A 16,873-nucleotide genomic window follows, 5' to 3' on the forward strand; every position below is an offset into this window, starting at 1 on the left:
CGTGCATTGCTTACTTGTCTTGTTTTCCTCAGCTGCAGTGCTGTTATATACATAGTTAGTGAATGTTAGTGAATGACAGTGTGACCTTGAGGGGGGTCTGCAGATGGAGCACAGCTAGAAAATTGCTCCCAGAGGTGGCACACAGGCGTGTTAATGTGTGTTACATTACCAGCTGTTCCAAAGTATCAATAATTGATGTGCAAAAGTAATTAAGCAGCAGCTCTGGGAGGTGTTTGCACGGACCTTGCAAATAAACTGAAAGCTGTTGTAATAATATTCACACTGGGCATACTGAGCGGGATTTTAATAGAGTGAAATTACAGAGAACTTTATTTATTTTGATGCAGCTACTTTGTGTCCCTTCAGCCCTCCAAACGGGCCGCGGACCCATCATTGAGAACCACTGATATTAACCTACCTGAGATTAAATCCTCCAACGTTTTCTTAACACACTGCCAGCAGCCTACAGGACGACAGTCTGACATCTCTGGCACCATAACAGGGTTTGGACTTTGATCTGGTCTCAGTCACCTGACACCACACACACACACACACACACACACACACGGCGCGCGGCTCCACCTCGCTCAGCTCGGCGGGTGTGTGAAGAGGACCCAGCCCGTTATTTCAAGGTTATCTCCTGCAGGAACCTCACCTCTCGGATCCTATGGGAATTTTGATAACCGCGGTTCTTCTCTGGGCTGCCGTCGGGGGTAAGCATCCATCACACTCCTTCCACAGCCACCGTGTGTGTGTGTGTGTATGTGTGTATCGGGCGCTCAGTGAGAGATGACGCTACAAAATGCGAGTGATAGCCCTCAGCAGGCACCGCCGGAGAGCAGCCTCATCTCACACACTGCTGCCTCAGCTGTGGTCCCTCTTATTCTATTTACCGGCATGAAAGAAGCTAACCAGAGCAAACTGCATGCGATATAATAATAATAAAAATACTTTATGGAGCAGATCATCACTGCTAAAGCCTCACGGTTCACACTAATAGGCTAAACAAAAGCGTGGTTACATAATTTGTTATGCGCTCACCTTTCTGGTCCTGTCTGCTTTTATTGGCAGCAGTGGAGATGTTTGACTGTCTCCTGTCCTCATACAGGTCTCTTAAACAACATAGACCCGAATTAGAGTCGTGCTGCACGGTGACACGCGCCTGCTGCTCTGAAAACGTGTTTAATGAGTTGGAATAAGTGCGGAGAAGCAGCACATGAGAGGAGACATGCGTGTGGACACCGGGAACATCAGTCTGCGGCGGTGAGGCGCGCAGTGTTATGCGGTAACCTACATAGAGCAGGCTGGAAACTGTTTAGCTGTCGCAGTGTGTGAAGACTGTGGTTGTCAAACGCCACCCTAATGAAGACTAACTAAACATTTTCAAAGACGCGTATCACCGTAGAACCTGTAGGTAATATAATAATGTTATTGTACCACTAACTGTCACTGCGGCTCGACGTCAATCAAATGCCAGGAGGAGGGGTAATATCATTATAAAGTCATTACTGCGCATCTCTCAGCCCCTACAGGCGCATATATGCCTGACATGTGGCTCTAATTTTCAGTCAAGACAACATTTTGAGTTTGTCGAATCATTTGGTCCATCAATAACCTGCAGGCTCTTGACTCAGGTGCTTTGGATTTCTACATTTCTAACATGGATTTTGGTTAGCCGTGGCTTCATGGGCAAGCCAATCAAGACAGAGCCAGTTCTCAGTGTTAATTATGAGACCCGGGTGTCCCAGCTTGTGCAAAGCACACACGCACCATCACATGGACCTGCAGAGATTTACAGGGCCACACAGTGGGCAGCTCACGTGTCGGGGTTCATCAGTTCGCCAGTTAGTCCAATTGATCCTCATGTGTACTGATCTGGCTTTGTGCTGAGACCACAGAGTTTAAATCAAACTTACAGCTCCTGCATGTGTCGTGTGAGCTGAAGGGGCAGCTGAGTGTCAGTGTTGTGGTTCAGTCTGTATCATAGGAGGAGATGAATGATCAGGATTCAAATGTGTAGCTGGGTCACTGATCACTGTACATTGAATTTATCAACAAAAATCTCAATAAAATGTCTAAAGCAACACTGGTGTGTTTAGTTGACAACAGACGTAAACACATCACACATAACAGGCTTTTTCTGTTTTAATCATTCAGATCCTCTCAAATGTGTTGAACTCATAATCAGGAATTGTTTACATTTTGAATTGCTTGCTCTATTTAGATTCTTTTTTTAATTATTATTATTCTTTTGGACATTTTAGCCTTTATGATAGAGACAGCTGAAGGTGTGATAGGAGAGGGGGCAGAGAGAGAGGGGACGACACGCAGCAAATGAGCTGCAGGTGGGAGTCGAACCTGTTAGAATAAGTTAGATTTTCTGAATTTGGTTTGATGGTGATAATTTGACAAAAAAACAGAACAATCTTTATAAATTGGCCAAAATATTAAAGGCTGACATTTACAGTAGATTCATGACTATAATTGGTCAACATCATATCTTGTGCCTCAACCGGTCCTTTCACCCAAATCCATAAGGCCACAGGCTACAGGCTGAACGTGGATTGTGATCTATCCTGACATTTAGGCCCTTGTTAGATTTAGTGTATCTCTGTGAGAAAAGGTGCTGATGGCACTGCTTAGTGTGCCTTTAATGATCTGCTGGCAGTCAGGCAGTGGTGACTGATTTAGCCCCGGTGGGAAACTACCTGCAAGCTAAAGCCTCTTGGAATATCTGCATCCTGGAGAGAGAGAGAGAGAGAGAGAGAGAGAGAGAGAGAGAGAGAGAGAGAGAGAGAGAGAGGGAGGGAGGGAGGGAGGGAGAGGAGGTTAAGCTTCTTTGCTGTGTCCCTTTTCCAAGGGAACTGTGCTTACCTTAATGAGGGAACAGCTCCACCCACGCCCGTGCAGGGCTAACCATGGCTAAGTAAACAAATGCATTCATCTGTGCTGCTCTGTACTATAGCTTGGTGCAGTTTTTTTTCAGAACTGTTCAAATGCATTGTTTTGTGCTCTCATTCTCCCCCACTCTCCATCTGTCTCCCTGCTCTCTCTGTATCTCCATCCTTGTTCTGTGTCTCAGTGGGAAGCCGGCCAGTAACCTCACCCCTTAATGATGCAAAGGTCAGAAACAAGTCCTTTTTACTTCCCCTATCATTCAGCATCATATGAATCTATTTCAATTATGACACATGTAATTGTGTGTGTGTGTGTGTGTGTGTGTGTGTGTGTGTGTGTGTGTGTGTCTTTTTTTTTTTTTTTACAACGTGCCTTCAGGTTGAATGTATTATTGAGGAGACACTGAATGAAGATGGGTCACGTGAGTGTGGCCCACAGCTAGCAGGTAATGTCTCCAATCATTTGCTCATCAAAACTCAAATAATATTATTTTCTGTTTAGCACTGACTTAGTTTTCTCTTTTTTTATATCATCATAACTTTAACATTTTGAACTGTAGGACAAAACAAGACATTTGGACATGAATTGCGATGGATGGATATTTTTCTGACATCTTATAAACTAAACATTTGATTGATTAACTTTCAGTTTGATATCACATGAAACTATAAGATGAACTGCTATAATTTATCTAGCACAGATAGCTTTATCTTTTACTTTATTTGCTTAAATTTAGCTCAGTTTCAGTGTGTGATGGGTGTTGTGACACATTCCTCTTGCTGTGTAAAGAGTTCCAGATCTCCACAGTCACATTTGTACGTCCTCTGTTGGTATTCCTTACTTTGTTTTTGCTGTGTTATTGTTATGAAGTGTTTTGTCTCATATTTTTTGCAGAGGAACTTGATGAAGTACAAAGGCATCAGAGTCTGCTCAGGGAGCTGCAGAAGCTGGCTGTTGATGGTAAAAACAAACTCACATTGACTGGCTTTGGTGTATTTTTAACACACTGCTAAACAACACCGACAAGTCTGTTTTGGTGTTATTTTTTTTCTGGGAATTTAATTAATGTAAAATTCAGCATCTTCATCCATGCATGTGCACTTGCGTTTTAACACCACATGGGACTGACTATTACAATCTGACTGTTGCAGAGAGAGAAAAGGAGCGGGAAAATGAGAAGGAGCGATATGAGTACAACCTGGCTGACGATGAGAGCGACTTCGAGCAGGGGGATGAGGAGGAGAGGGATGTGGTCAGCCCTGTAAAAAAGACTGAGGACAAGAAGAAAGACAAGACGGAGGAAGATGACACCAAGCAGAAGATGATGGAGGAGCCACGGATTGAAGACAGAGGCAGGGACAATGAAGAGGAGAGAGCCAAGGAGCTTGAGGAGCTGCTAGCTGAAGAGATCACTAAGAAAGGGAAGGAGGAGAAGAATGATGAAGAGCTCAAAGAACTGCTGAAGGAGCTGAAGAAGAAACGCTATGAGGCAGTGAAAGAGAGGGAGATCCAGAAAGGCTCCAGAGCAGAGCAGAAGGAAGAGGTGGATGAAAAGAAGGAAAAGGGGGTCAAAGAGAAGGAGGGAGAATCAGAGGAGGACATGGAGAAGCAGAGGATGGAGGAGAGGAGGAAGAATGAGGTGGAGCTGATGGTGGAGAAGGAGAAGGTGGAGAAGGAGCTCAAGGAGCTGCTCAAAGAGCAGGACAGCAAGAACAAGCCAGAGCAGGAGAGAGAGAGGAAGGAGAAGCAGGAGGAGCTGGAAGAACTCGTAAGGAAGATGAAACGTGTGCAGGAGGAGGACGAGCAGGAGACGCAGGGCGGGAAGAAAGAGGACGGCGTGGGTGAAAGGACGGCAGGGGACAAGAGCGAGAAGAAGGAGGGCGAGGAAGAGGAGGAGCCCAATGAGAAAGCAGAGAGTGAAGTCAAGAGGAAGGAGGAGGCAGTGGAGGTGAAGGAGCCGCAGCAGAAGCGAGTGATGGAGAAAGCCAGTGATGAAGCCACGCAGCAGTTTGAGCGGGAAAGGTACAAGGAAGAGGAAGAGGAGGGCGATGAAGATGAGGATGAATTCGTCAGAGAGGATGAGGAGGGCCAGGAGGAGGAAGATGATGAGGAGGGTGACGCTGAAGATGATGAAGGGGAGGTAAGTTGATGCAAATGATACATGACTATGTGTGAGTGTTTGTTAACACTTTATATTACAGCCCCCAAATTCCATCCTAATTATTATTGTTGTTATTATTATTATTACTCTACTGAATGATCACTGAATTATTACTGGAACACCACAGGCAGCAGTGTGTCTCTATGATCCTCTATAGAGAATATAGGCTACAATATAGCAAAGAATTAAGTATTTATAGTATATTTTAGAGAATATTATAGAGCCAAAATGACACTGACAGACGGGCAGGACTGAGAGAAAATGGTGCAATTGCAAATCCATGTCCTACTTCAGCACCACGGACAGCACCACGGATTCATCAATACACAGCACAGTTAGGCTGCTGATATTTCAGAGCCATGCTCGGGGTCATAGATTCTAACTTGCACAAACACCAGACAGATAAAGGATCAATGAGTCAGGCCGACTAGACTCACAAATTGAACTAAACAAGCCCTCTGCCCCTGCACTCTCTCTGCATCTAGAGGATCTAGAAGGGGGATGGCAGGTTAACAAGGGGGATGCATTTTGGTCATTTTGGCAACAAGGGGGCTGATAATAATAATAATTATGATAATACTAATCTTGTTTGTTTGTCATATAGTTAGAAATGTATTTACAGTGTTATTCATGTCTATGTGCCTCCCTCTACCTACCAGCAGGCTCCTCATAAGTTTCATTAGCAGGCTGTAATCTAAAGCATTAACATGTGTTGTGTAGTCCTGCGTCACACAGTGTACTCTCATTTTGCCTGTCCACAGGAGCTGCTGGAGATTGAAGCAGAGCTGCGCAAAGTGGCCGCAGAGCTGAGGGAGCTTCGCAGAGGATAAGACACACAGACACACACTCACACGCAGCAGACTGACTGACAAAACCCTTTGTTGCATTCACAGTCACACAGTCAGCTCGCACATTTCCCATTTAACAGCCTTCAAATCCCCACAGCACTCAGAGAAATGTCTTCAGATGTGAATCTGTAAATGGACATTAGTAGAAACTATACCTACTGTTGCTTCATCGCTGCTTTTAGATTGCCTGGAAAAGGCTGCCACCGATTCCTCGATGCTTATTTGAATGTGTCGAGGAAAAAGAGACGCGTTTTTCTAGAGAATCTGAAAGATCGTTGTGTCGGTGTCCACTCGTGTCCCTGTCTCAGTACCTGTGAATGCTGTTTGTAAGGTAGACAGGTGATTCCACTTCAGTTGTAAACTGCCATGGATGCAAAGCATTCAGAACTTTTATTCAAATGTTATTTTGGACTGCACGTTGCCAACTACACAAACGCCACCATCTTTCAAATCTGACTCATCAATACTGGCAAGCAGTGCTTCTTTTCTCTGAGGGTTTCATCCGTGTTGGTGTGTTCTCAGTGGGACGACAGTTTCCCCACTATAAGTAATATGTGTATTTCAATATATATTTTGTGCAATAATTGATAACTATGTGTAAGCTGTTCCTGCTGTTCTGACTGTTAACGATATGCATTACTGATATTTCTGCACAGGAGTAAGTCATTATTTCCTCTTCGTTTCTTTGATGATAAAGTAGAAACAAGGATTGTGTTTCATTTGGCTCTCGCACTGTTAAAACCAGACTGTTTGTGGCGAACCAGGGTGACATGAACAAAACACGGAGGAGGGTGAACAGCGCTGAAACTCAGCGTGTCAAGTTTGTCTTGAATGTTGTTAGTGTGTGGCGACAGTATGTGATGTACTTAGAGCTTACAAGGTCTAAAAGTGTCACTTCAGGTTCTCAGCCAGCTTTGCACTCTTATCTTAACAAGCCAAGGAGGAGTCGAGGGAAGAGGGAGACACTAAAGCCATTTTGTCGTCTTTTGGTAACACTGATAAATGCTCAGTAGTTTTACATTGTAGTTTTCATGGCTGTCATGGCATTTCTGTAAATATCAGATATCTGTAAGCCAAGGTCATAGGAAATATGAAGCAACAGCGCCCCCAAGAGGACACTGGGTAGACATGCACACGATGCAGGATTAACAGGGTTACCATTGGAGGCCCACTTACTGCAATAACACAATGTAGACTACAGCACACGAGAATGCAATAATTAGCCAAATAATGAATTATTTCATGTATTTCAATATATATTCAAAATGCATCATATGGTACTCATATAGCAGATATAATCTCTCTTTTTCTACACAGCCAAGATTTACATTTATGTATTTGAACACTGGTGAAGCAGCTGGTCAACTTGTGTAAACACATCATAACAACACACATGATCAGTCAGCACTGAGGAGCTCATTCCTGTCTATTCCAAAGATGAGATGTTTGTTCACATGAGAATGAAAAAAAAAATGTACTGTAGTTTTTTTTTCTATAGAAGTGCAAAATATTTCCACAAAATGTCTCTATAAACCAGCAAGAAAGATGTGGGAAATGTCGGTGGGGGCTGACATAAGGGCATAGAAGACATTTCGAACAACAGGTGGAAAAAATTATAACAAAAACACCATTTGTAATATTACTGGCCAATCAGAGTGCTGTATTTTGTGCCTGCTGTATCTTCTTCTATGCTACCTGTTAATCAATAAACGGAAAGTGTATTCAGACATTATGTGTCTCCTGTTTGGTTTTTCGACTTGTAAACAGATCAGAATGACTTCACAGCACATCATTATTAGTGTGATTTACAGGAGATACTGTTTTAGATCAAGTTACATCATAGAAATAAATAACTGAGCCAAAGTCCTGAAAACAACTGAGCTCGGTCCCAACAAAACAGTGAAAAAGCTGGTGCCAATGACTTTATTTGTCCTAGGAAGCTGATGAAACAGAACAAGCCGCGATCTGCTCCCGAGGTGACTCAACGACCAGTTGTTGCAGCAGATGGACCACCTGTAGGCTGCGCTGACTCACGAGAGCCAGTAGCCTGGGGGCCAGCAGAAGTCTCTTTGTCCAACACTGACTCAATGTGGCTGAGCAGCGAGGAGAAAAACTGAGGCACTCCCTCGTAGCCTGGCGGAGAGAAGAGTAAATCAGAACATCACTGCGTCCGTGTCTGTATGTCGTGTGTACAGCTGCAGTACCTGGGAAGATGTTGATGTCGATAACGGTGAGGGTGTGCGTGTGTATGTTGATGATGACGTCCACGCCGAACAGAGCCATGCCAAGCTGAACTCTGAGCTCTCTGACGAGGGCGGCCACGGCCTCAGAGCTGGGAGGAGGCAGGAAGGGCATCTGCTCATCCAGCTTGCAGAACAGGAGGAGAAAGGAGATTTTTAGGGTGGATTTCAACCCAGTCTGGTGCCAAATGGGTGGGGGTCCACCTGTAAATTGAGATTTAACTATGTAGAAGCCGTATGTGCACCTTACACGATGCTTATTCAAGCTGTTTTACAGATATATTAGCCTATCACATGCTATCAAAGTCAGAAAATCTGGGAGAAGTTAAAATAATACACACATACAATGTGGAGCCTTTATTAAAACAGTATTGTATTTCACTCCTGACTTCATCTAAATGAATTCAGACAATCTAGGGAAGACATTTTCTCACACTGAAGATTATCAGTTTGATGCATACAGTAGTACATAACATGGGTATAGTGTGTGTGATGCCACTGCTTACTGATGTGAGATCAGAGCTTGACTCCGGCTTGGACACCTGATGGCTGTTGAAAAAGATGGTCTTCCTATCTGTAGGCAAAGAGAAATCCCAGTTGCAGTGGAAACAGGGAACAAACAGAGCAAAGAAAATCAAGGTAGCATAACATAGGAAGAAGCAAGACACAGCAGGACAATGCATGACAGCAAAGGAAAAAAAGCACAAAAATAGAAAAGAAAGGACAAGGCAAGCAAGGAAAGGGAAGAAAGGGAAAGGACAAGCCAGTAGAAGGAAGGAAAGGAAAGGACAAAGCAGGAAAGGGAAGGAAAACAAAGTACAAGGCTGGAAAGGAATAGAAATATCAGCATTTTTGTCGGTCTGGTGCAGACTGACCACAAGGACCAGAGGGGAAGTTCTTGAGTGAGGGTCTCTCTACGCAGAAGTGTCTGTCCCCTACAACAAACACCTTGTGCAGAACAGCTCCGTGGTTGACGAAGCTCTGGAGCACACAGGGAGGATGGATCTCAGCCAGACTCCCTGCACTGAAGATCAGAGACATCTGCACAGATATTGTACGGACAGTAAATGAACATGGAGCAAATAAACTGCTGTGAATAAACAGAACAAGCATGACTGCACAAGTACGATTTTCAAGAGAGCCACTCACCTCATGGGAAAGTGAGCCATGGGCCACTCTAGTTTTACAAACTGGGGTCAACAGAGAAAAAGAGGAAGTGTTTGTGGGTTCTGTCATACTTCACGAGGAAGCAAAAAGTAAACAAGGATAGTTGAATTCAGAAGTGAGAGAACCAGGACAACCTGAGAAACTTTTGGAGGGTTAACTGACCACAAACCTACTCCCAAATCATCTGACCAATACCGTCTGTATACTTCTTAAATGCGGCAGATGAGCTTTTAGGCTTTGTTGACAAGCACAAATAAGCTGAGTTGTAGTTACTTTAAAGTGAATTTAAACAGCTTAACTTATGAAATTGAAGACATAAGAATTAACTAGAGATAGACAGAGAGTGAACTGACTGAGCGGAAAGCTGAGGCCCTGGGCCATCACAGCCTGTTGAATGGATGACAGGTCACTGGCACTGTGGACCTCTAGGTAAGGAGGACTGCAGATATGCCAGTCTGCGGGACAAAACATGGGAAGGGAAGGTGTTAATATGTACAAGAATATAAGAAGAATAACTACAGAACACCCAATGAAGCTGCAGTTCACCTCGGAGTGAATTGTGCAGTTTGGACATGATCTGATAAGAGGCAAAGCGGTCTAGTAGCTGAGTCATAGCAGGCAGAGGGTCCAGAAGAACTGTAGTAGGATGAGCAGACACATAGCTCTGTAACGTAAAAGACAGATGGGGAAGTCATTAGTCTCATTATTATTATTTCCTCTTAAAAAAGGGCCCTAGTTTAGGACATACAGACAGCGTGGATATATTGCTGTATTTTTCTCCCTCCTTGTCTAGTCAATATTCCATCACCGCCTCCTCCAGCAGCACAAACATTATTAGTTAGGACAGAAGCTAAAAGACGGCTCTTTTTCAACGCAGCCTTACCTGGAAGTTGTCGAGGAGCTGCTGCGATTGGCTGTCGTGCTCGGCCTCCACGATGACATCAGACAGCTTATGAACAATGACATCAAAGGGTCCCTGAGGTACAAGTGGCTGAGCGAGGTCAATCTGACAGAGGAAAAACAGAGTGAAATCCCATGGAGTGGATCTGTCTCTTTGTTTGCTTATCTTTGGGAATGTATGCAAATGGATTATAATATTAAATACGCTGTATTATATTTAGTATGTATACATTGGAGGGCAAGTGAAGGGTGATGCACTTAGGGTAAGTGGTAAACTAAAGATGAAGTTTGTCTCTCACATGTTTCCTGTGTTCATGCGTCCAACTGGACACTGGAGAATTTGAATAGGTCACCAAACTGGAAATCATCCATTATCACCAATAATGTTTTAAAATAATAAACCAACTCTTGTTTACAGCAAAATGTACTGTCATGACATGAAAGATGTTATGGAATATTAATTTAAATAACCTGCCAATGCAATTTCTATTTATTTAAAAAAGCAAAACAAAACAAAAAAAACTAAAACTGTGTTCTGTCTCTCATTTCAGTTAAAGTTTCGATGGCAATATTTAAAAACTGTGTCACCTAAAAAAGGTTTGAGAGGAAATGCCCTAAATGATCCCATGCCCTCAGACATTTGTAACATCCTTATGTTGTTTGTGTCCTGCGACACAGACTGTCTTTCATTCAACTGAATTACAATGGGGGTTTTTATTTTTCACGCCTCCTCCTGAAACGTACAGCGCCACACACAGTTTTAGACATCAGTCCTCTTTGAATAGCAGCAGGCGTGAACTGGTTGAGGTTGAACTGTGAACCCAGCGTGAGACAGAATGAAATGCAGCATAGAAGCTGATTGAGGCTACCTACTTTGTCTGAAATGATCTCATTTGCTGGCTGTAACTTGAATCTCTTTTTCATATCTGTGCATACTTCCTATGGTCTATACTCTCTCTGTCATGCTCCTGTGGAGATATTCACATGCAGTGAAATGTCAGAGCAGTTACAATCAGGCAGCCATTGTTCCTCTGTTTTGCTACACGCAGACTGTAGGAGGGGGCTGCAGGTGGCTGTGACATGGATTACTAAAGTTGTGGACATCTGTACGTGACACATGTGTGTCTGTGGGTGCACCCAAACTGCCATCGCTCATGTTATATTTTAACTGCTTAACCTGTAGAATAAAATGACAACATGCTGTATGTGTTACAGCATTTACATAAAGAATATCCTAGACACACACCCATCTTCACATGCACACACACACAGTGTTAACACGTGGCATTTCTTCATTCTGTTATTAGAAATCTTTAAGATTACATTGATTTCACATTAATGTGAAGAAAAACTTACCTCCACCACTTCCACTCCATGGCCTCTGCAGGGAAAATACAGAAAAGTCTGTACTCTAAAGGTGATGATTACACAGGAGTCATATGATGTCAAACAGGCAATGAATAAAGCTTCTGGTGTAGCAGTAAAGCCTCATATGGACGGATTTTCACTGCTGTTGATAAAGAACTAAATAACTGTGTACACTAGATTATAGTGTGGGGGTGTCACCTGTTATTACAATAGTGGTTATGACACATTCCCAAACTGAGATTATCTGTATTGCATTAAAATGAAATGAAATCAATATATTCCTCATTTACTCAGGGGCTCCCATTAACTCTCAATGGTCTCCACTAAGGCAACTCCACAAAAGTCGGCATCAACTTACGCACAGAAGTCTGCAAAAGCGTCCAGGTTCATCCTCCTGCGTTTCTTATCGCTGAGGCAGAAGCCAACCCTGCGGTCTGACATTTGGCTGTGAGTGCGGGGGCCTCCGGCAGCCGAGGGACAGCAGACACACACACACACGCTGTTCTCCATTCACCCCTCCCCCCAACGTTTTTCATGACAAGTCTGTAACTGCCCCTCTGTCTTGTACGCAGCCTGTGCCCACAGTCATGATAACTTTTCAACACAGGTGAGGTGAAGAAAAAAAGGGTGGGGGGGGGGGGGGGGGGGGGGGGAGCAGTGCAACTGATAAAGGCATTTTACTTCCGTATTGCTGCCGTCCAATGGCAGTGAGCGGGGCCAGTCATGGAGCTGCACGGCACTGAACAACTGAAAGAGAAAGTAAAACGCTGTGAGGGAAGTAGCTCCATTATCCTGCTCAGAGTTCAGCAGCAGCATACGCATGCTGTTTCCCACATACTGAGCGTCAAAGAAAAGAGAGTTGTCCATTATTCGGGACCAACGAAAGACATTCACTGCTGTCGAGTTCATTTGAGGTCACGGGGAGAAAAAAAATGTCCCGCGGTTCAAACGCAGGTTTCGACCGACACATCACCATATTTTCACCGGAGGGCCGCCTCTACCAAGTCGGTAAGAGAGACATTTCCTCCGGTGTTTTAGTCCTGGAGTATAATTATACTTTCTACTGCACAAGAGAAGTCTACTACCATAACTTATCATTACTAATATTACTACAAACAATACAAAGTGTTACCTAGCTAGCTAAAGCGGTTAGCTTGTCCGGTTGTGTCTGCGAAGAGTGCGGCTAGCTAACGCCAAAATTTCTAAAATAAATTGCTCATATGTATTTATAATTTCTATAAATTTCTTGAAGTCACTTCTTAATACACCTGCCATTGTAAGTGAGATTAAACTCAGCATATTATTACACAGGTAAAAGTACATTCAGTTCTCCGTTGGTAGCTAGCTACATGTTCATAATTGGTAACTTAGTGTAAGTAACGTTAGCCCACTTGGTGATCTTCATCATAGTGATGTGTTGTTTGTGAAAGAGCAAACATGCAGTTCTCCACTCATGAACAGGATATCAAACCCCATACTGTTACTTTAAAAACTTTCTATTGTATTTTCTATTCTGTTTCATTCTGTCTCTGTGTCACATGGCCTGTCTTGCAGAGTATGCCTTCAAAGCCATCTCCCAGAATGGGCTGACGTCTGTGGGGGTCAGGGGGGCAGATAGCGTTGTGGTGGTCACACAAAAGAAAATACCTGTAAGATATTACGCACATACACACATTCACAGACCTTCACTTCATGATGATGATCTGAGATCAAGCGAAACAGTGAAGCCTCACAGGAGTCATGACTCCAGCTTTTTGCTGACTTTACAGTCAAATATGTGACGATGCAGCTTAAAAACGCCAGGACTCACATTACCAAGCCAGGGACTACTTTTATTTTGGCAAAGCTTTTATTCCAGACAGGAGGAGAAGAAAATAAAGTTGTATTTTGTCCATCTTCTACCAATTTCAGTTTGCAATCTTCATGATCAAGGATAAGTGATCAGAAGCAAATCCAACAAATGATATTGGATAGCACAGGTCAAGCAGTATTGCCATATATTTTATGCATAGCTCTATGTATAGAATGGATTCATATAATTGGGGATTTGCAGCCCAAGACACATGCATGTGATTTACATACACCATAGCTCACTGCTTTCGTTTATTGATGCCCCTGATCATAATGACTTTGTTGTAAATGTAGAGTTGATAATTTCACATGCACAGTGATAAACTCATACGTGTCAGCACGATATCATTTTGTCATGTGAATGTGTCACTCTGTCACTTTCCTGACTGCAGGACAAGCTGCTGGACTCTTCCACTGTGACCAACATGTTCAAACTAACCCCACGTATTGGCTGTGTGATGACTGGGCACAATGGTATGTATTCAGCTCACACACACACGTAACTGAAATTGTACTTGGATATAATAGTCATGAAAAAATGGGACCAGAGTCAAGGTGATTTTTGTTTTTTGTTTTATTTCACACCAGAAGGTCTGTCCTTGTCCTTAAATAAGGATATAAACAACTTGCAACCAATAGTGTAACGTACTCTCTATGGGGTATTAGAGTCTATTATCAGTCTCAGTGAAATCCTTGTTTGTTTTCTGTAATGTGTGAAAGATCATATATAATGTTGTTAAAGGCTACAGTGTACCCCCTCTTCTGTCTTGCAGCGGACAGTCGTTCCCAGGTTCACCGGGCACGAGTGGAAGCAGGAGAATGGAAATATAAGTTTGGTTATGACATCACGGCGGACGTGTTGTGTCGCAGATTGGCTGATATCTCCCAGGTCTACACACAAAATGCCGAAATGAGACCTCTAGGCTGCTGTGAGTGGGAGTCTTGATTTCTGCCTCTTGGTGCTCATTTCTTTGTTTTTTCTGCTCTTTATCATCAGTACACATTCACAGATAGGATATACTGAGTGCTTCCTGCTCCACATTCCCATTGATATCTTATTGATACATGGAACTGGTGATTGATATCTTGACAGTGACTGCTCAGGACACCTATGTTCATGCCCTTGATTTTCTTTTCCAGTATCTGCCTTGTCACAAAGCATGTGTTTTTCTTCGTTTCGTTTATTTTCTGAATGGTCGGCTTTAGTTTCAAAAACCTGAGCAGCCACTGAATTGATGGTCAAAAAATGGCTAAACATGCAGTAAATTCACATATTAGAGGCCTCTTCCTTATAATGATGTGGTGCGTTCTCTCCTTCTCCCACCTTCACTCCCTCCTCTTCCTCTCTCTGCAGGTATGATCATGGTGGCTATGGACCCTCAGCAGGGTCCTGCCCTGTATAAATGTGACCCAGCAGGCTACTACTGTGGCTTCAGAGCCACAGCAGTCGGGGCCAAGCAAACAGAGGCCAATAGCTACCTGGAGAAGAAACTGAAGAAAAAGCCTGAACTGAGCCATGACCGGACAGTACAGGTAGGCTGAAACTGAGTTAACAGCTCCATCAACAGGATCGACGTCTGAGCAAGACACTGATTCATTTATAGTCCACAGAAGAAAGAGTAGACTGGTCCTGATAAAGGCTGCTCTGGGACCCTCCTGTAAAAGAGGGACTAAAGTGCCGATTAACAGCCACGTCTCCTGATGATATAATGATATAAAAGGCTTTTGAAGACTGACATTTAATACATTTTGCCTTTAAAATGCACCTTTTCTTTTCGTAAAGGCATTTGCTTGGAGGAAATATTGTCATCACGTTCTTGAATCCACTGCTAGAGTTCTCACTGACTGAAAGGAACATTTCGACGGGCGTTTATGTGTCGGAACACAACACTTAACACACCTCACTGTCTTTCCTTCCAGTTGGCTATATCATGTCTGTCCTCTGTCCTGTCCATCGACTTCAAGGCCAGTGAGCTGGAGGTTGGTGTGGTTACCAAGGAAAAGCCCAAGTTTAGGTAACTCAAGTAGTCAGGAGTTGTATGATGGATTTACACTAAAGATCATGGATGTTATCCTTTAATGTGATTAAAACACGAATATTTTTTTTCATCATGTATTTTCTGGTTTGATCTTATTTCTTTGAGGTGGAGTTTACATGGTGTATTTTAATCCTGACTCTGTTTTTTGTTCCCATTCTCACTTTTTTCCATCACCTGCTCTCTTCCTCCTGCAGGACACTGTCAGAAGCAGAGGTTGAAGCCCACCTGGTTGCCATAGCAGAGCGGGAGTAAAGATGCCATCAAACTTCAGGCCACAATTCATCATGGCGTTGCATTTTCAGCATCCTTGGTTTAGCCCAGTTTAACAGCATTGCTCGCATAGTCGTTCACCTGCGTGTCCGTGAGGTTAATGCACACCTGAAGAAGAAGCTCTGTTATTAAGGATCGATACAGGTTTGATTTGTAGTATTTCACCAGACATTTCCACTGGGCTGTTTAAAAACTTCAATACACAGTGTTTAAATTCTGATCATCAACATTAAACCATCTTTAGTGGACGTCAACAACACCAACACACTTGCCAACATATTTCAAGTTTGAAATATGCACGTTTTTGGATACTGGTTATTTAGTATGACTCCTGCTGGTTTTGTTTGGATGTGTACAAATACTTGTCCTGCAGCATATTTTATACTGTGTGTTTGTGATGCCAATCTTGCTGTCAGCTCCACACTCATAAAGTTGCAATAAAAACATCAGATTGATTGTCAAGCCCTTTACCACACCTGTCATAATAAAATTGGTTAGAAAAGAAAACTGGAAACACTGTCCTGTTTTGCTGTAATTTAAATGGTTAAAGAAGTGTATGAACTTTTAGCAATGAAATTGATAGTTCAGGGTTATTTCTCAAATTTTGTGATATATCCTGACAAAAATATCCAAAACTCCCCTTGTGGAACAGCAAATGGCATTGGTGAGGTGATAACCTAACATCAGCGTCGTTGCTATTGACTGACAGCAGGTCAGTTCACCGGTCAGAAGGCAAAGATGGGGCTGAATCCACAAGTTACTCCATCAAGTAATATTGTGTATTTGGAAATGAGTCAACAAGGGCTCAGAACTAAGTGCAGTCGCTGTCAAACACACAGATATTAGGAAGTGAGACAGATGGCATTGTGTTCAGTTATTTTAGCAGCTATAATAGGGCATTAGTATTGTTTTGTTTTAGAACTTACATGTGCTGTGCTGTCAGTCATCCAATCTGTTCACTGCACTGAAAGTATCCTGAGTATTTCATGTGACCACTAGATGGCAGTATTAGGTCTGCTTCCACCTTTGAGTGTGTCGTACCAGAATTCAGTGTTTCTGTCTGTACTTTTCTATTTGGGGAAACCTATTTTAACTCCTGTAAACAATTACACTTCCGAGTCTTCAGAGATT

At 43.0% G+C, this 16,873-nt stretch overlaps 2 protein-coding genes and 1 pseudogene across 3 annotated transcripts; 2 read left to right on the forward strand and 1 right to left on the reverse strand.

Moving 5' to 3' along the window:
- Window positions 1–446: 446 nt before the first annotated feature.
- On the forward strand, window positions 447–7,634 carry LOC143322957 (uncharacterized). Its single transcript, XM_076734430.1, has 6 exons — window positions 447–713; window positions 3,083–3,123; window positions 3,277–3,343; window positions 3,793–3,858; window positions 4,050–5,038; window positions 5,821–7,634. Exons 1-6 carry the CDS (start codon window positions 668–670, stop codon window positions 5,887–5,889), a joined length of 1,278 nt encoding a protein of 425 aa, XP_076590545.1. The 5' UTR covers window positions 447–667; the 3' UTR covers window positions 5,890–7,634.
- LOC143322958 (inositol-tetrakisphosphate 1-kinase-like) lies at window positions 7,136–12,171 on the reverse strand (annotated as a pseudogene). The gene is made up of 10 exons (XR_013077369.1): window positions 11,941–12,171; window positions 11,571–11,595; window positions 10,198–10,320; window positions 9,861–9,978; window positions 9,668–9,769; window positions 9,297–9,337; window positions 9,023–9,188; window positions 8,654–8,721; window positions 8,112–8,274; window positions 7,136–8,040 (listed from the first exon to the last, which is right to left on the reverse strand). The product of XR_013077369.1 is annotated as an inositol-tetrakisphosphate 1-kinase-like (transcript).
- A 117-nt stretch (window positions 12,172–12,288) lies between these two features.
- LOC143323329 (proteasome subunit alpha type-6-like) lies at window positions 12,289–16,240 on the forward strand. The gene is made up of 7 exons (XM_076735141.1): window positions 12,289–12,590; window positions 13,137–13,231; window positions 13,826–13,907; window positions 14,207–14,362; window positions 14,788–14,966; window positions 15,354–15,448; window positions 15,667–16,240. The coding sequence occupies exons 1-7, from the start codon at window positions 12,515–12,517 to the stop codon at window positions 15,722–15,724; spliced, it is 741 nt and encodes a 246-aa protein (XP_076591256.1). The 5' UTR covers window positions 12,289–12,514; the 3' UTR covers window positions 15,725–16,240.
- The last annotated feature ends 633 nt before the right edge of the window (window positions 16,241–16,873 follow it).

This window comes from Chaetodon auriga, chromosome 7, assembly GCF_051107435.1.
Source record: "Chaetodon auriga isolate fChaAug3 chromosome 7, fChaAug3.hap1, whole genome shotgun sequence".
In the NCBI taxonomy this organism is placed as follows: Eukaryota; Metazoa; Chordata; class Actinopteri; order Chaetodontiformes; family Chaetodontidae; genus Chaetodon; species Chaetodon auriga.